This window comes from Grampus griseus (genome assembly GCF_964374135.1).
Source record: "Grampus griseus genome assembly, chromosome: 13".
NCBI classification, from domain to species: Eukaryota; Metazoa; Chordata; class Mammalia; order Artiodactyla; family Delphinidae; genus Grampus; species Grampus griseus.
In genome coordinates, this window is record NC_139007.1 from 36621121 (window position 1) to 36642266 (window position 21146).

The following is a 21146-nucleotide window of genomic DNA, read 5'->3' on the forward strand; positions in this document are numbered from 1 at the left end:
ACGTATATAAAAACTGTGGATTTAATTAAGTGACTGGCATGCAAAGGGTGTGAGAATTTGGCCTCATGTTAATATACACTCTGCATTACTCAGACCCATTATTATGCAGTGTGGCACAAGGATTTTATGAATGTGTTAAGAAAAAAAAAAGAGAGAGATGAGAACAAAAAAACCCAAAGACTCTATCATTATGCAAACAACAAAATGAATGACATTTTTAAAAAGTCATTAAGCACTGTAAACCTCTGGATAAATCTAGTACTGCTCTAAATATGTATATTCAGCAGAGCACATCCTGGATAAGTCAAATGAGCCCTACTGTACCATGGTGATGTTACTTAATAGACTTCAGGTATGGTTCTTATTTTATTTTAAAGATGAAAAATTCAAGTAGGGGGAAAAAAACTTCAAAAATCTTTGTTATACATTTTAAAGTATATCATTATTTGAGAACTTAAGAGTATGTGATGAATCTGCTTTTTAGAGATTTCTATTAGCAATGGCTCACAGCCTTCCCCATCCCAATCTGCATTTTAGCCATTATTTTTAAGCCAATTATTAACAAGGAATAGGACCTAAATGTCTTTAAAAACAGGTTACTTGAGATTCTAGAGAGATGCATGAGTTTCACTCTTACTATTAATACGTGTAACTAAATATGTGAAACTTCTTTGAATTTAAAGGAAGCTAGAGAAATGGATGATATATCTCTAAGGGAAAGTGCTTTTAATCAGAACATTTCAGATTAGTAACCTGTTTTTTTAGTTCACACCTGTGGATATGGAATAACAGAAATCTAAGGCCACAGGTTGTAACCACTGTGTTTAGATTTGTGGCTTCACATTTATGTTTTACACAGTTCAGCAGAAAACGCCTTGATTTGCTATCTTGGAATGTGTGATGCTGAAGGTAAAACTTCTGAAAAATATTTGATACTTCTGAAAAACAGAGATAAACTTTTTTACTGTCACTATTCTGAACAATGTTGCTCTGACAAATTCTTTAACTTCTGGTATGTTCGTTAGTAAAACGCCAACTAATTGAGTCCATCGACATGAAAAACCACAGGCTGAAATCTGGAGTGCATACATCATGCTGAAGGATTTTGACTCAGCTTCAGCGATAATAGTCAGTGAGGTCAGGTCAAAGAGGGTTAAACCAAGCCAGGATATAGCCAAAGGAACACATCAAACGCTGATTTTAAAAGGGCAATTAATCTTAGACAGAAATGCTTCCTGGGGAATGAGATCTCAATCTTAAGAGCATACTACATGATGTAGCAGTAAAAATGAACATATACAAGCTTACAGAGCTTTTATCCTATGATCACAAACAGAAGGAGAGTGCTGTTTATCAGAGAAATACAAACCTATTTAAAAATACTTACATTAACTTCTTCCGGATCTATGCTCATTTAGTAGTATAGGTTTTAATGAACATAGAATATCACAGTTAATATATACCGAATATCTTTTCCCATGCGTAAATTTTATCTTTATATATATTTTTATTATTTCTGTCCAAAATATTACCAAAGCCTTGACTCTTAACATTTTGTATAAGATTTTTCAAAACATGTCTATGTTAATTCTTTCACTGACTTGCTTATAACCTTTATATTTCTTAATGAGGAGGTAATAAACCAAAATTTAAACTTAACCCCCAAATTAGCTATAATTATAAAAAGAACATTGTATTAAGTGACTGTGAGACCATTTACATAAACTGATTAAATGCCTCCTGATAAGATAAAAGTGTGGTACAAGTTAGAAATTAAAACGTGTTCACTTCAAGAAACCTCCCGCCCCCAAAAATAAAACTTTGAAAATATAGGTTCAAATGTTTTTGAACTAATTTTATAAAATGATCCAGTAATTCTAGTTGGGTGTAATAGGGCTCGTTAATATTTGTCAATTATGAGTTACAGAATAATTCAAAACTAATTGTTTTATTTAAAATACAGGCAGTAATTACACTGTTTATATATGGTCAGATTAAGGTCTCACAGGACTTGTTTTAACGAAGAGATGACTTGCTTTTAATTGCCTGCATGTGTTATTATTTTGTTAAGGGAATTGTTTTCTAGTGCTAAAGATGAAATATTAATTGTGTAAGATCTGTTCCCACTTTTCAAAGAGTCAAGTTAATTCATTTAACTTCTTGGGATCTAGATAAAGGAAATCAGAGGCATCTCCTGACAGGCCCAGTAATCCCATCTTCACTAATGGAGAATAATGAAAATAATCAGTTTATTATTTCTTTCATTTTAGAAAAGACATATGTCAATGGGTTAAGTCATTAACAGATTCTGTACCACCAAAATTAGCCCATGTTACCCATGTGTTGGGACAAAGCACAGAGATGGAGGGAGAATCAAACAAACAAGGTGAAGAGTTCGATTCAGTTTAGATTTGATGACATAATCATACATTTAAGAAAATATATTATAATTACCAAGTTTAAAATAAGCCTCATAAGTTACTTCTGTCCAGACTTCAATATAGTAGATCTTTGTTGATGAGGGCTACATTTGAAGAACTTCTTGTATTACCACTGTGAATGACACTGTATCATTTCTTTTACACCCAGAGAGAGAAAACAATGAAGAGTAGAGAGTGTTAGGATAAGACTGCAGTCCAATGACCCAGTCCCACATGGCAGGCTCACGGTACCTCAGTGGAGTTACAAATGGGCCTTCCAGGGTTACTTGTGAATAGATGAAACTTCAAATAAATATGTGATTTGTTGCTTATAGTCTTCAATGAAAAGCTTTCACTAGCAGCAACACTTCCGGACCTCTTGCCTTAAGATTTTTCCTTTTTAACGTATTTTAACAAGTATATGCTAGTCCAGCTGGCTGCAGGGACTATGGAGATAAGCTTACTTATGTCTTACCAGAGCATTCCTAATCACATCCAGAAGGTAACTTCTAAAAAAAGTTAAAAACTCAGTAGCACGGAACTCTTGCCATAACCTGAGGTATAAGCGGTTCCAACATCAGTTTACATTTAGAGCTCATCCTACATCTCTATTTTCCGTGCAGAGGCTGAATATCAACACGTACTTATCTCTGCAGAGTAGGATTATCAACAAATGACAACAAGAAAAAATAAAACTGGTTCTTGCTAACTCCACTTGGTAAATTTCTTATGAGTACGGTTATTTGTGAAAAAATACTAACAAAACCATAAGAAAACAAAAAAATGTTAATTGTAAAACTGTGAAAAATATTAGATTATGAAATCTCACTTAAACAAATCTTTTGTTCATTTAAACCCTCCAACCATCCTATCGGGTGCGTAGCAGGTAACACCCTTATTTTATTGAGTAAGAACCATTAAAAAAAAAGCAACTACTAAATGATCTTCTAAATCAATCAATCATACCTTTGTATGAAGGTACAAAAGGATACTAGAATGAAAACAAATTTTAAATGAGTGAAAAAAGAATTACTGAAACTGTAGAACGATTATTATTCTTACTCCTAAACCCTCATTCTGATGAAGTTTGGGGTTTGAAGGCTTCATGTTTCTGTGGCATGAACTGGCAAATTGAAATGCCACCTCTTTGGGGGTCAGTGTCACCATGCTGACAAAAGTGCCAATTTGAAGTTCAAACTTCAAATTGAAGGATCTGCCTTGGAAGAATAATGTGAGATTTAGATGTTTCTTCTTTTTTTTTTTTTTGCGGTATAGATGTTTCTTTTCTCTAATTGCTTTATGTCTGAAAAAAGCTGTTACAACAAACAGTTGATTCACTTTATAAAACAATCTAATCATATGCTATGGGGCTAAGGAGAAAAAAATGTGAATGCACCATCTTTCCTTACTTTTTATAGAAACTATTCTGTGGTTTCTCATAAAGCATGTCAAAAATAAAGCAGTATAATTTTCAAGTTAGACTACCTAAATGGGATATTATGACTCCCTAGCCTCAGTTGTTAAAATTATATTCTAATGTACTGACAAATAAAAGATTTGTACTAATAAAAGATTAGTACAAATAAGATTTGTACTAAAAAAGATTAGCACAAATAAAAGATCTGTACAATAAAAGACTTGTACAAATAAAAAGATTTGTACTAAGCAAATAAAAGATCAATTTTAGTCACTTAGTTCCTCAATACTTTCCCCCCACATCTGACCTCATTGAAAATCTTGTCCACATTTATGGGAGAAAAGTAGAAAAATAAAGTTAGTCTTTCAGGAAATAGAGTAGGGACATTTTAGGTCAGCATTTCAGACTAGACATTACCCCTGAGCAACCAGCCCCTGGCTAACTAGTGAAGGATTCTACTACAGTGGGACACTGTGACCTGGTCCCTCCTTTGCAACTAATTTCTGCTCATCTTTTAAGACTTAGCTCAGTCTTTACTGCCTACTCTGGAATGGATAAGACAATGAATCTTCCTACTATCTTTTGCAAATCTCCATTCCTACACATATCACATCTGTGCATCTTTCTGTCCACTCCAACTGGACTAAAGTTTCTTAAAAGCAGGGACACCTTAGTAACCCCAGTGTCAGAAGACAGTATGATGTGAAGAAACTGACGAATAATGAAAGCTACAACATCAAATGGAACCCAAAAGTTAAATGGTAGTTGGGAAGGGGCTCAAAGAGTAAATAAAATCCCAGGAAGCAGGGCAGAAATGGAAAAAGGCAAGCAGCAAGAAGACTGTACTTGCTGGTAAGAGAGATGCAGGCAACCCTGACTAATTTGCCACTGAATGTAAGCCTTTCCCTATACACACACTCCATTTGTACAATACCAAATATAAATTCAGGATTATAAGAGCCCAACTGTTACAGAGGACTGATCAACCGGAACTTTGAAATAAACTTATAAGAGTGAGAATGGGGCTTCCCTGGTGGTGCAGTGGTTGGGAGTCCGCCTGCCGATGCAGGGGACGCGGGTTCGTGCCCCGGTCCGGGAAGATCCCACGTGCTGCGGAGCGGCTGGGCCCGTGAGCCGTGGCCGCTGGCCCTGCGCGTCCGGAGCCTGTGCTCCACCAACGGGAGAGGCCGCAGCGGTGAGAGGCCCGTGTACCGCAAAAAAAAAAAAAAAAAAAAAAAAAGTGAGAATGGACATTATTATTTTTATAACCCTAACTTACTAGGTTTTTATACATTACATTAGAAAACTAAGCAATGAAACATGATTGGGCAAAGCTTATAAGATTTTTGTATTCTCCAAAGTAAAAGAATAAAAGCTATGATCTTTAGTTTTTAAAAATTTTTGTATGTTGTTTCTAATGGGCAAAGAAAGAAATTTCACTTCAAGCCTGCTACAGAAGCTTAGCTCTCTGAGTCATTTTAACTACTACTGACACCACAGAAAAAATTTACCTGAGTTCACCTTTGGTTACTTCCTGTTACCTTGGCTAACTTATCTAGTCACTTACAAAACAAAAACAGAAACACATGAAGCAGCTCATCATTAGTTACAAGAATAATGACCTAAAGCACGTCTTCATGCATATTAGTACATTCTACCTTCATATGATGAAATAAGGCAAAATTCCTTCATGCATGAATCACTTGTTGTAAGGAATAGTAGACAATGGTGCCACATAACTTTTATGAAGCACTTTCTCCTGTAATCATGTGATGATAGCTAGTTCTTATCCATACACACCCAATCTTAAAGTCTTTCACTTTCAACTTAAGTTGGGTGCAGGTGTTTCAAAATGCTTCACTACGGACAATATCACAGGTGTACTGAACGAGACAGTAAAGTTTTTTACTGAAAGAGTGACTTGATGTTTTGAATACTCCCCATAGATCCTGAAATGACTGACAGTTATTTTCCAATGAGGTGACAAAAAGAAGAGGCAAATAAAAGTTTTTCCGAAGATAAGATACTGGTATTAGAAATGTGGCCTCCTCCTGGAAATGTACCATCAAGAGTACCTCAAAAGTATACGTACTATTTACATCATTTCAATGAAGTATGTGTATGGTATGTGTATGTTCCCTGATGGATACAAGCATGTGACAGTTTGGGTGGGAAGAAGTCTGTCACAAAAAGATACCTGCCTAAGAGGCAGGTTAGTGGATTAATGCTGTGAGTGGCTACCTCACTGCCCTCCCTTTAAAAAAGACCCAAAAAACAAGGGGAGTCACCTTGTGTATTATTTAGGAATGGATGGGCAGGTAGTGCAGGTTAAAAATTTAGGAGAGGGCTTCCCTGGTGGTGCAGTAGTTAAGAATCCGCCTGACAACACAGGGGACACGGGTTTGAGCCCTGGTCCGGGAAGATCCCACATGCCACGGAGCAACTAAGCCCGTGCGCCACAACTACTGAGCCTGCGCTCTAGAGCCCACGAGCCACAACTACTGAGCCTGCGAGCCACAACTACTGAGCCTGTGAGCCACAACTACTGAAGCCCATGTGCCTAGAGCCCATGCTCCGCAACAAGCCACTGCAATGAGAAGCCTGCTCATTGCAACGAAGAGTAGTCCTCGCTTGCCACAACCAGAGAAAACCCGCGCATAGCAGCAAAGACCTAACATAGCCAAAAATAAATAAACAAAATAAATAAATATTTTACAAATGTTTTAAAAAAATTTAGGAGAGAATAAAGAGTCTTTAAAGGAATAAAAAAGCCTCACAAATGTGTGTGCCATTCTTGTGCAGGACCACAGTAACTTTGTATATGTACTGTGATCTGGGTGTAGGAATGGCAAAAAAGCACTAAGGTGCATTCTGACAAATGTGTCAGCTCAAACCACGTGACTGCTTATCATTTACATGTCAGAACGTCATAGACAGCATTTTCATAAAATCAACAAGAAGAGTAGCCAGAATTATACACAGGAACACTACAGTAACAACAGCAGCTCAGGTCCCTAATATCACGCCAGGGAACACTGAAAGAAAGTGTAGGTCTTGCATGCAGGCCAGATTAGGTACTAAACACAAATCATAGAATAAATTGAGTTAGGAAAAAGCAAACATTTCAGAATGTTATTTTAAAGTAAACAAAAAAGTGAAAAGATTGAAAAGGTGAAAATGAAAATAAATGGTAGCATAGTAAAGTGGAAAAACCAATGGACCAGGAGATGAGACTTGAGTTCTAAACCTAGTTCTACAATTAAGCAGACCTTTAGCAAATCATCTAAAAAAATAAGAGAATGGGGCTTCCCTAGTGGTGCCGTGGTTGAGAGTCCGCCTGCCGATGCAGGGGACACGGGTTCGTGCCCCGGTCCGGGAAGATCCCACATGCCGTGGAGCGGCTGGGCCCGTGAGCCATGGCCGCTGAGCCTGCGCGTCCGGAGCCTGTGCTCCGCAATGGGAGAGGCCACAACAGTGAGAGGCCCGCGTACCACAAAACAACAACAACAAAAAACTAAGAGACTGAACTAAAATAACTCTAAGGTTCAACAGTTATATGATTCTTTAAAGATGTCAAATACAAAATTAACACCCAACCAATTTCTTCCTGCTCTCCCTCCACTAAGGTTTTGTCTCATCATTCTGTGGATTTGTTGATATCTGTGCTGCCAGTTGGGGGGCTAGCGCCTTACAGTAGAACAGTTTTATTAAGGTTTTGAGCCTTATTGTGATGTTCTCACTCAATAGTCAAGGATGTTATAAAGAAGTACATTTTACATGACAATGTTCTGGAAAGAAGATTGTCAAAAAACATCTAAGAAAAGTACAATCAGGTAGCCATTTCAACATTAAGTTTTAGCTTAAATTTCAATTTACTCTTAATTGATAAAAGCATTTTTTCGATGTTCTTTAAAATACTGCAAAGTACTCAAAAAGAAAGAAAAATACAGTGCAGAGAAATGAATAACTGAAGGCCAATGCTTGCAGTGGGGGCAGCCTGTGGGTCCTGTCTCTGACAGCAATAAAAATGATCAATCTCTTAATTATACTTCAAATGGAAAAACTAGTCTATATTCCCAAATCTTCAAGAATGTAGCAAAATAGACATTAAATAGATTTTAAAAACACACACAAACCCCTTATAGCATGGATCAAATGAATTGGAAAAATAAGATTATTCCTAAAATTACTGGGAATATCCCAGTCCAAATTTCTATAACTTGAGTTCAAAACTAAAAAGTTTACTTAACTATCTCTGTGAGGATTTACAGGAAAATGGCAACACTGGTTGTCTCTGGAGAGGGGAACTGAGTCAGGATTTTATGTACAGGAGTTGGGATAGAGACTTTTCACTAAATTCCTTTATAAACTTTTAGATTTTGGAACTATACAAGTGTATTGTCTACTAGAAAAAATATTTGATTATTTAACTGAACACATGTATTAAAAACCTTGATAAATAGGACTTCATCAAAATAAAATATTTTTTACTCTTCCAAAAAAATGAAAAGGTAAGTCTCAGACTAGAAGAAAATAATTACAAACCATGTCTGGTAAAGTACTTGTATGAAGAATATATAAATAACTCTCAAAACTCATGGATTATATGACATATAATCCATGAAAAAAATGAGAAAAGGATTTACATAAGACATTTCATCAAATATATCCATGAGTAACAATAAGCACATGAAAACACTCAACATCATTAGTCATTAGGGAAATTTTAAAAAACCAACATGAGATACCACTACACAACACTAGGATGGCTATAATAAGACAAAAAATATATACACTGATGAAGATGTGAAGAAACTGGAATCCTCATTCATTGCTGGTAGAACTGTAAAATGGTGCAGCCACTTTGGAAAAGTTTAGCAGCTTCTTAAAAAATTAAATATAAACTTACCATACAACCCAGCCATTCCACTCCTAGGAATCTACCCAAGAAAAATGAAAACATATGTCCTGTATGTGGATGTTCAGAGCAGCATCATTCATAAAGGTGAAAAGGTGGAAACAACCCAAATGCCCATCAATTGGTGAATAAATAAAATGTGATACATACACCCAATGGAATACTACTCAGTAATAAAAAGGAAGAAACTACTAATTTATACTACAATATGAATGAAACCCAAAAACATTATGCTAAGTGAAAACAATCAGTTGCAATTTTGTATAATTCCTTTTATGTGAAATATCCAAAAGAGGTAAATTACAGAGACAGAAAGCAGACTGGTAATTGTCTATAATTGCCAATAGGAGCAGAAATTAGCTACAAACAAGCACGTGGGAACACTGAGGTGATGGAAATATTCCAAAACTAGATTGTGGCGATGGCTGCACGACTCTATAAATTTAATAAAAATCACTGAATGGCAAAAAAATTATTTAACAAAAACTCTTACTGAAAATGAAAACTATATAGCAATAAAGAAGATGAGGATTATAAGATACTATTATCCTATTATTAGAGATATGAGTATGTATGACAGTATCAAAAACCTTGACTAGTATAGTACAGTGGTGACAAATGACTCAGTAAATATAGTTTACTATATTTAGTAAACTGTAAGGTTATTATAAGAGGTTATAACTTAGAGGTTATTTAGTAACCTCTTAAACCAATGAAACTTGCTCAATTTTCATAATTTTGAGTAGTGGTCAATGATCTTTTCTATTGATCCCTTCTGGAACTGGTTCTGATGGTATTTCAGATGCCCCTCTTCTCCCCTCCTTTTGAGCCTTTGTGTATTTTCAAAGATAGATATACATAGGAATGCCAGGAAAGGCAAGCATATTTAATTAAGAAAAATAGTTATATTCACAGGCCAAATAGCATACATTTTGAGTTCCATATTCTTTGTTTAGTCTTTTAGGCTAGAATATCAACATTCCTCTCAATCCTACTATTTCTAATTCTACTTAATAGGCAAACCATTTCCATAGATACTATATGATTCTTGAACTGTGTGATATAGTTACAAGTCATGTAAATAATACTGCCATCACCACAACTTAGGATATATTAATAAGAAACACAGCATTATCTACTGAAGTATTACCTTTGTATTTACTAATGCCTTACCTCTTCCCATAAAGGATTTAAAGTGGCAAGTTTTAAATGTTTTTCTATATGATAAATCCAAGTCTAGGCAATATATTAACAAATACAGCAATATGCCACTGAAATTTCCCCTACAGCTTAGTGTAACCAATAATAAGACAAGTCATTCAGTAACAGGGTGATGGTCAAATTATGGTACATTGATATAAAGGACCATATGCTGGTATTTAAAAACATAGCTTTAAAGAATTTTTAATGACTATCATGTTATGTTAGGTGAAAAAAGCAGCAGGACATATAATTTTATACACACACAGCCCCCTCAAATATTCAAGTATATATCTGCATGTGTGTGTCAATAGTGGCCTCTATGAGTTAGGGGTCTATAGCATTTCCCCCCCTAGTTTTCTGCATTTTCCTAGTGTTCCTTATGTTGCAATTAAGAAAAGAGAATTGTGGTTTTTATATTTTTCCTCTGCTTACAGGAAAACAATCTTAACCTAAGCTACAAAATGAGGACTACAAAACAGGGCAAGTTCTTGACTGGACTTGTGAAATGTTAAAGTCTCAGAGAACAATGTTGAGTAAAACACTAAAGAGTAGCAAAAAATTCAAATAAAATACGTATCCATTATTCAATATTTTGAAATTTAAAATATCAACCAAAGGCAAGACCTTTTCTTTTCTTTTCTTTTCTTTTTTACTATCTCTTATTCCTTTAGAATGAAGAAACACAATGGGAGATTAAAAATAATGTTTACCAGAACTGAATTCACAAATGAAAGATGCAAGGCCCCAGAAATATGAGAGTAATTTTAAAAGTGTATTTTAGTTTGCTAAAGAGAGTGAAATTCTTATTCTCTTAGTGTCAATAATTTATAAAATAGTAAGTTAAATATCAAGTGCTTCTATTTCAAAAGATGAACAAGATAATGAAAATATCTTCCTGAAGTAACTAACAACTGTTATTTATAAATATAGAATGCTTATGTTACTTCAGTAACAAAGAGAAATGAAAGAGATGTTTTAATGTTGCTGATTATATTACCTTCAGGAGCAACTGCAGAAGGACAGACTTCTTTGAGGAGGTCTCCTAGTGTATGCAATTGTCCATCTGTAGCCACAGGACGAAAAAGCTTCTGAATGAAAGGCCGTTCAGTTGTTGTCTATTCGAAAAATGAAAAAAGATTTCAAACAATTAAGTCTCTGTTGCTGCGAATTATGAATTAATAGATCAGAAATTTAAAGCTGGCATTAGCTGTCTTCTGATATAGTGTAATCAGAAGCATATAACATCACAAATGTGGTATTATGGCCCAAAATGCTTAACACAAACTCAAGTAAATCTAATCACAGGAAGCAATAAAACAAATTCAGAACGTGCAGCATTCTAAACACAGCTGGCCTGAACACTTCAAAAAAGTCAAAGGCATTAAAAAAACAAAAACAATACAAAAAGATTAAGAGAGACTGACAAGATATAACAACTAAATACAAAACATAAAAGTCTGACTGAATACTGGATTGGAGAAAGAAATTTAAAAAGATCAGCCATAAAAGACATTTTTGGAATAAATGGGGAAATACGAAATGAACATTAGATAATATTATTTTAATGTCAAATTTCTTAGGTGTGATAATGTTTATAAGGACAATATCCTTATTGTTAAGAAATTCATGATCCAGTATTTAGGAGTAAGGTACCATGATGTCTGAAACCTACAGTCCAATGGTTTGGGGAGGGGAGCGAGAAAGAGTATGTGTGTAGAAAGAGACAGCAAATGTGAAAAAATGTTAATTACTGGTGAATCCAGGTGAAGGGTATTATATGGTCTTAGTTGTTTTATTATTTTATCTTTTCTATAGGTTCAACAAATTTCAAAATAGTAGATGTATTTCCTCTGACAATTGTTATTAGCACTATGTCATAATTTATTGCTAAGAATTTCAACGTCTTACCCATTCGAAAAATGAGGTTTAATTTTCTCAAACTCCCTCTCTAGAAGCACGACAACAATGATGCAGCCTCCCCATGACAGACTGCGGAGGCTCTGGAATCAGCCAATCTATGAATAAACAGCACTGTCGTTTTTGAGTTCTATGATCTTGCACCCAGTTTCTTTGGAAATCTGGGACATTCCATACCTCTTAAGTTTATTCTGGGAATAGGAGAACTGCCAAGAACAGAATAAGTAAATGATAAGGAGAATAATACCCACCACAACTCTTAACTGGTATTTCATTTTAAGATGGTAAGTTTTTGTTTTAAGCTTCCTGGAATGAAAAATCATAAAAACCTACAGGAACAGAGTAATATCTTAATATTTTATAAGAAAATGATTTCAAATACCTAGCCACTAAAGACAAGTTTTTGGTTTGTTTGTTCGTTTTTTAATTAATTTATTTATTTAGGCTGCACCGGGTCGTAGTTGCGGCATGTTTAGTTGCAGCATGTGGTATCATTAGTTGTGGCATGCATGTGGGATCTAGTTTCCCAACTAGGTATAGAACCCGGGCCCTCTGCATTGGGAGCGCAGAGTTTTACCCCCTGGACCACCAGGGAAGTCCCTGTTTGTTTGTTTGTTTTTAAATCACAGAGGTATATACCTCAACTTCTTCAAGATAACTTTTACCGGATTTGGTAAAAAAATCATCTGATTTTAAGTGCAGACATAAACTACGATGTAAGAAAAGCTAGACGTGGTGCAAGCATGTGAGTACCTCTCCTGGCTTTACACTGTGTGTTCAGTGAATACATAATAAATGTTAAAAACGGTGTTACAATAATACAGTTGAGCATATATGGAAAGTATGAAAAAAACTAAAATTTTAATAAGTATGCACTGAATATAATGCAATTCACTTCACTAACTGAACTCTTCATTTTTTAAAAGTATGATTGAACAGGGAACTCTACTCAATACTCTGTAATGGCCTATATGGGAAAAGAATCTAAAAAAGAGTGGATATATGTATTTGTGTAACAGATTCACTTTGCTGTACACCTGAAACTAACACAACACTGTAAATCAATTATACACCAATAAAAATTTTTTTTTAAAGTGTGATTGATATCCTTCAATTTTGGAAGCTCATAGTTTTCCCACAGGTGAAACTGAGAATGATATCATGCACAATCAAGGATTAACTATGTGAAGATAATAAAGGTTAGAAGAATTCAGAGAAAAAAGAAATGAATAGGGGACTGCAATAATAATTTAAAATAGCCACCACCCACTTAGGGCTTTCTATCTTCCAGGCAATGAAGAGGCTTTTAAGACTTTTTAGCAAAGGAAGTGACGTGATGAAAGAGGCTTTTTCTGAAGACTAATGGAAAGCAGCTCTGTGTACAATGACTTGGTGAAGAGGTAACATCAGGATGATCGGTGAGAGGCTGTCTGAGTAATGCAAGCCTATGTGATGACAACTAGGCCCCGGTCAGTAGAAAAGGAGGGGCAGGACTGTACCCCCAATTAAAAAAAAGTCAAAATGTATCATCCATGCTCTGATCTGAAAATACTAAGGTTTTCAGCAAAGCCAAATAAATCTTTTCAAGATTCATTCGCCCCCTACTTAGTGACAGAACTATGAGGTGGCTTAGCTCTAATAATATAATATATATTATAATAATATGAAAAAATATGCTAAACAGGAAAGGCTGAGTAGTCTTAGCCACATATTAAAAAACAGAAATTCTCCCCTATTCCCATTCCTAGAAAAAATGGCCTGTAATTTCCCTGTACTTCTCTTTTTTCAACTCTCTCCCAAAGTGGAGCAGTTATAATAAAGGTATAACTTCAACAACCTTTACAATGCAATTTGCTTGGGGGGAGGGGGAAAGCCCACATATTCTAAGTAAATTCCGTAGAATGGTAACCAAGAAAACTCTCATCAAAGTAAACTGCTGTTTTTCAAATAATAAAAACCTTTATTAAGATACCCCAATAAAAAATCTAATAAACACTTTCTGTTTAACATTTATTCGAGTGCCTTTAAAAACCTGCATTCTCGGGCTTCCCTGGTTGCGCAGTGGTTAAGAGCCCGCCTGACAATGCATGGGACACGGGTTTGAGCCCTGGTCCAGGAAGATCCCACATGCCGCGGAGCAACTAAGCCTGTGAGCCACAACTACTGAAGCCCGCGCACCTAGAGCCTGTGATCCGCAACAAGAGAAGCCACTGCAATGAGAAGCCCGCACACCACGAAGAAGAGTAGCCCCCGCTCGCCACGAGAGAAAGCCTGCGTGTAGCAGCGAAGACCGAACACAGCCAAAAATAAATAATAAATAAATTAATTTTTAAAAATCATATTAAAAAAACATATTCTCATTCTTAAAAAGTTAGTATGTTAGAAAAGAGCCATTAAGTGTCTAAGTTACACCAAAGATTATGAAAACTACTCAATTTTGAGAGTTATTTATCCTTAAAACAAAAGCCCTCCACAGACAGATCAGGAATTCAACTACTGTACAGAGGTTCTAAAGGGCAATGGGAATGAAGGGTAAATTCATGTAAATTTCTTAACAGATCTCATTAAACCTAAGTTGGAGTTAAGCAGAGAAGACTAAATTATACTAGGAAGTATTTAAAAGCTATTTTCCTTTTGAATATAGCAAGAATTTTAAAAATACAAAAACTCCACGAACATGAATTCTTTAAACTTTGATTTAGTATACATAAAACCAGATAATGCTAACAATATCCATGGTAATCTGAACCTTAGCCTGATAGATAAGAAAGCCACTGTAATAAAACTACACCACAACACTTAATCTAGCCATATATTTGTAAATATGCAAACTATTTCAGGGACTTTCAAGAAACAGAATTACTTTCTCATGAGAAATAATATGACTTGGTAAAGTCATATTTGAAACTGCCCTTGCTAGTTTTTAAATTAAATATGTTAGTCATTTCTTTTTTTTTTTTTGCGTCACGCGGGCCTCTCACTGTTGTGGCCTCTCCCACCGCCGAGCACAGGCTCCGGACGCGCAGGCTCAGCGGCCATGGCTCACGGGCCCAGCCGCTCCGCGGCATGTGGGATCCTCCCAGACCGGGGCACGAACCCGTGTCCCCTGCATCGGCAGGCGGACTCTCAACCACTGCGCCACCAGGGAAGCCCCTGTTAGTCATTTCTTAAACACATCAAATGTATATAAAATTAGGATGCTACTGGCTGGCTGTGCCCCATCCCTTCTTTACTTAGGCACCCTCATCACTGTACCAATAACTTTTTCTTGTATGAAAAAGTTATGCTGTTGATTTACCTTGGAGATATACTGAACAGAAGCAGAGGAACTAAATTTGTAAAAATTTTAAGTTAAATTTGTAAGCTTTTACTGAATCAAGTTTGCACACATATGCATGAGTATAAATGGAGGTAATATCTACACTGCAGAGTTTCTGAGATAAAATATATACACAGTACAATCATGGTACACACAACCACCTAAATACACACTAAAACACACACTACCACCGCAACATTACCACCACCACAATCAACAGTTTTAGAGCACTGTAATGAATATTTTAACTTAATACTGTCCCAATTTAGCAGACTCAAATTTTCTTTCTTTTTAGTTTTAATCTACTTTCTCTAAGTTCACTTATCTAGATGCTAAAAAGTCCAGAATCATGAAATTCAGCTTATGTTGTAATGTTTTTATACGGCAGGGTAAAAAAAGCAAAGTCACTTTAGGACTTGATTCAGAGCTAGTCTAGAACTTAACACCAAAAAGCAAGATCCATAAAAGGAAATATTGATAAACTGGACCCTTATCAAAATAAACTTCTACTCTAGAAAAGATTCTGTGAAGAAGATGAAAAGACAAGACTGAAAGAAAATATCTGCAAGACTACATATCCAACAAAGGTCTTGTATCCAGAATATATAAAGAACTCTAAGAATCCAACAGTAAAAAACACAAAGAATTCAATTAGAAAATAAGCAAAAGACACCAACAGACATTTCACCAAACAGGATATACATATGGCAAATAAGCACGTGAAAAGATGTTTGAGGGCTTCCCTGGTGGCGCAGTGGTTAAGAATACGCCTGCCAATGCAGGGGATGTAGGTTCGAGCCCTGGTCCAGGAAGATCCCACATGCTGCAGAGCAACTAAGCCCGTGCACCACAACTACTAAGTCTGCGCTCTAGAGCCTGTGAGCCACAACTACTGAGCCCGCATGCCACAACTACTGAAGCCTGCATGCCTAGAGCCTGTGCTCCGCCACAAGAGAAGCCACCACAATGAGAAGCCTGCGCCCCACAACAAAGAGTAGCCCCCGCTCGCCGCAACTAGAGAACGCCCACGCGCAGCAACGAAGACCCAACTCAGCCAAAAATAAATAAATAAAATTAATTAATTAATAATAAAAAGATGTCTGACATGTCATTAGCCACTAAGGAAATGCAAATTAAAACCACAATACAACATCCCTACACACCTACCAGCATGTCTAAAATAAAAAATGGTAATAATACCAAATGCTGGTGAGCATGTGGAGAAACGAGATCTCTCGTACTATTGCTAGTACAAATGTAAAATGGTTCAGCTCTTATGGAAAAGGGTAAGGTAGTTTCTTACAAAACTAAACATACATTTACCATATGACCCAGCAATTGTACTCTTGAGTACTTCCAGAGAAGCGCAAACATATGTTCTCAAAAAAATTGTACACAATTGTTCATAGTAAAAACAATCCCAATGTCTTTCAACAGGTGAATGGTTAAACTGTGGTATATCTATACCACAGAATACTACTCAGTAATAATAATGTAAAAACCTATTAATACATGCAACAAATTGTATGGAATGCAAAGGAATTACACTACGTGAAAAAAATCCAATCTCAAGCTTATGTACTATATGATTATACTTACATAACATTAGTAAAATGATAAAATTTTAGAAATGGGGAACAAATTAGTAGTTGTCAGAGGTCAGGGAAAGGAGAAAGTGAGGTTGGAGGCTGAGCCATAAAAGGGTAGCCTTTGTGTTGGAACAAAACTAATGAAATATGAATAAAGTTTGTGGATTGTATCAACGTCACTTTTCCTGGCTATGATATTTTACTGTAGTTATAGAAGACGTCACCAGTCGGGGTAACTGGGTGAAGAGTATGGAGATGTTTCTGTATCATCTGTTACAACTTCATGTGAAGATTATACATGTTAATTTATGAAAAGCATTTAGAAGAAGGCCTAGTGAACAGTAATTGCTCAATAAGTGCTGTTACTGTTCTTATTAAGCATGACTTGACAGTCAAAGGAAATTTATTAAACACTAACATGTATTTTATATTGAGTTGTAATATGAAATATGGATGATAAGAAGATATACTAATCTTGTCATCACACTGTTACTACATAGCATTAGGGCTGATTTTGTCGTTTTGGTAATATATATTGTATCAATGTAATGAGTTAGAAATGTTAGTTTGTTGAAAATGACAAATTACAGCTGGACACATTTGGTTCACGGACCATGGAGTTAGTGACCTTAAAGAGGAAAGAATCATATCCAATAGGAAAAGGAGATTCTATTCACTGAAACAAAGAGATTAAAAGTTATGAAAGAGAAAAATAAAAATTCAGAAAGGATACAACCTAAAAGATGCCCAGTAGATGCATGATGATTCACTTGTTTGTGAAACTTATAAACGCCCTTAATTAAAAGGCTGGGGGTAGGTGGGTCTCCTACTGATACATCAAGCAGTACCTCATGATGACAAGGGACTCCGTTTGTTAGAACTGCTTGGATAGAATCATCCCAGTAGTAGTACCCAGGTTCAGGATCTCTGATCTGACTCGCTGTAAACTGAATCCATAATATTTGGTCCAGTGAGCCTTAGACTGGTATTCTAAGCCCTTGGTTGGGCTGAAGAAATAAATATTATATTGATACTTTATATATGTTGTAGTTCTCCAGGTACAGCAACAAGTTTTGATATCATCAGCTACTTTGTATGTTTTGCTTTTAAGTCCTATGAAAGAGTCAGGATAATTGGTTTACTATATTTGTAAATAAAATTTGATTTACAAGACTTGCTTAAGTATATCAAAGGAGTTCTGGGCTTCCCTGGTGGTGCAGTGGTTGAAAGTCTGCCTGCCGATGCAGGGGACGCAGGTTCGTGCCCTGGTCCGGGAGGATCCCACATGCTGCGGAGCAGCTGGGCCCGTTAGCCATGGCTGCTGAGCCTGCACGTCCGGAGCCTGTGCTCCGCAACGGGAGAGGCCACAGCAGTGAGAGGCCCGCGTATCGGAAAAAAAAAGGAGTTCACTTGTTAGGTTTTTAGATTTTTTTTAAAAAAATCAGCTATACTGAACTATAACGAATTAGCAATGCCTACTTATTAATAGAGAATGTTAATTAGATTTATTTCATTGACTATATAGATAGTACTATGTGTTTTAGAAGAATTAAATATGGAAAAGGAATAAATTATAAAAATATCAAGAAGTGAAAAAAATTGCTCTGATTTTTATGCAAATCTACTATATTTGTAACTAGCATAAATTGAACTGAAAGGCATTGGAAACACTAGATTTTATAAGTCCAATAAAACACATATAACTGTAAAGTTACTTCCAATATTAAAAACTCCACTAACTAGGGCCATCAAAATCAGTGCATTTTCACTTGACACAATTTTAAAATAACTAAATTTACTATATTTTAAAAGCTTTACATAATAAGTAATGAAGCCTTCATTATTGCCAAAATGGTGACATGATGAACACCAATAAAACTTTCCTTATATCCGTAGAAAAAACCCACAATATATACTTTACTTTTGAGAATCATGTGGCCACTGATATTCCATTAATCCTTGTAATGTGACAAGCATTACAAGGATATAAAGATAAATAAACTGAAACAAAGAATATTACATTTATTTCCTGTCAATGTTTTTTTAAAAAAAGGATTTGAGATTGCTTGTAGCAAAAGCATGCATATAATAACAATAAAAACTATTAACACATCTTTGTCTTGGATAGAATGATCCCATCTCTTATATGCAGAATCCAAAAAATAAAAACAACAAACCAGGGGCTTCCCAGGTGGCGCAGTGGTTGAGAGTCCGCCTGCCGATGCAGGGGACACAGGTTCGTGCCCCGGTCCGGGAAGATCCCACATGCCGCAGAGAGGCTAGGCCCGTGAGCCATGGCCAGTGAGCCTGCGCATCCAGAGTCTGTGCTCCGCAACGGGAGAGGCCACAACTGTGAGAGGCCCGCGTACCGCAAAAACAAAAAACAAAAAAACCCAACAAACCAAGCTCACTGATCCAGAGAACAGATCAGTGGTTGCCAGAGGCGGGGAGTATGGGGGTGGGAGAATTGGGTGAACTGTTTTTGTTTTTAGTTTACAGAAATTGAATGAGGGAAAAAAAGGACTAATCCTGCTACAGTCTATAACAAATTAAAATTGGAAGAGATTGGAGAATTGGGGAGTCTCTTTGGTTAGCTTGAGAAATAATGAGGATAAGAACTTGTGTGGTGGCAAAGAAAATGGAGAGAGTGGATATAAGGGATGTGGATAGATTGTGTGATCTGAAAATAGATTTGTTTCCTTAATTCATTTGTTTATTCTTACTTTAATTCACCTCTTTTCTGTATCAGGCAGTTGTTAAAGGTATTCAGCAGAAAATGAGCAGGGTTCCTCCCCTCACAAAGTTCTCTGACCAGCCCTGAGTAGCTCTCCTTTAATCCAGTAACTCAAAAATTAGTCCCACCCCCTAAGAGTGCTCACAGCCTCCATCCAGAAACATTCCCTCCACATCCTTTCAAATTCTGCTTCCTAGCCTGTTCCCAAATCTCCCAGTTTCTGATCACATCTTCTTTTCCTGACTATGATTCCACTTCACCCCGTTGGCAGCTCTCATCTCTGGCTTCTTAGATGTACTTCCTACTTCCTATTTTTAGAGAGTTAGGCTGATTTCATGTGTTTTGGGTAAATTCTTGCCTAGTCCAGTGAAGCCCTGTGGTCTTGGCAACTAGGCACAGTCCTCATGGCTGTCTCCCCACCTGCCCCCAAACAGCCCAGACCCAGACAGTCAAGAGTCCAGCCACAACACAACACAACAAAACAAACAAACAAAAAGAATTATCCCAGTAGTAGTACCCATGTCCAGGATCTCTAACAACCAGAGGGCAGGGGTAAATACATTAGAAATCTTCATTCATTAAACATTTGTTGAGCACTTATGAAGGTATCACTTGTGCTAGTAAATACAAAGATGAACAATGCACACATAAACAAATAACTGTAACAGTGTTAAGTGATAACAGAAATATGTACAAAGTGCTATGAGAAAATTTTAAAGCCCAAGCTTAAACTTTTTAACTCTGGACTTTTTGGCAGCTAGAGCAAAAACAAAAGTAAAAAACAAACAAACGTCAAACAAAAAACTGGTTACATAATTTCATTTTATAAGTGTGCAAGATATACCAGTAGGTTCAAAGTAAAATATGCTAAGTGTGGTAGAATGTAATGTATTAAATAAAATTGTAGGGAGTTTCTAAAGAAGATGAAAACAAAGGAGAGAATATAGGTCTTCCAGTTTCCAACTTGAAATGGAGAATTTTTTTTTAAAACAGAGAAAGAGACAAGACTATTTCAGGCAGAGTACAGCACCAATCCTTCCCTTTCATATGCCCCTCCCCACTAAAATATTCAGAGGCAGATGGAATATAACAGTACCTGTGAGAAATTAGTGGATAAGGGGAGCAAAGCGGCCTACAAATTTAGCACATAAAGCGTGGAATGTCAAATGCATTGAATTAGCAAGGGCTTGGTTGGAATCCCAACTCACAACACAACTGACTGGGTACGTAAGGCAAATTACATCAGTCTTTGGGAGTCTGTTTCTAAATCTGAAAAATGGAAATAATATATATTTTTGAATGACTGTTGTAACAATTAAATAAGATGAGATACACAAAACACCTAGTGCAACAGGTGTTTTAACAATGATTAATTCCTTTCATTTCTCCGTTTAAAACCACGGTTAAATGTGGACCAAAGAAAGGTAACACTATCTAGTCTTTACAGAACCAAAAACAGAGAGAATAAAAAATAATTAGTATCCAACCATGAGTTGTTCCCTTTGAAGTCTTGTTCATTAGAATATGTGGCACAAAGAAAAAGAAAATAGGGGTTTATAGAGGATATGGTGACAGACTTTACCAACAATGACACATGATATGTGCTTCAAACTGTCACATGCATATCTG

At 36.1% G+C, this 21146-nt stretch overlaps 1 protein-coding gene across 4 annotated transcripts in view; it reads right to left on the minus strand.

The window, feature by feature from the left end:
• ATG5 (autophagy related 5) overlaps positions 1–21146 on the minus strand; it is a 119510-nt gene that overhangs the window by 6859 nt on the left and 91505 nt on the right. For all 4 annotated transcript variants that reach the window (XM_082668885.1, XM_082668886.1, XM_082668887.1 and 1 more), the window contains one exon: positions 10956–11073. In XM_082668885.1, coding sequence (XP_082525011.1) covers positions 10956–11073 — 118 coding nt within the window. The remainder of the gene's footprint in view (positions 1–10955; positions 11074–21146) is intronic.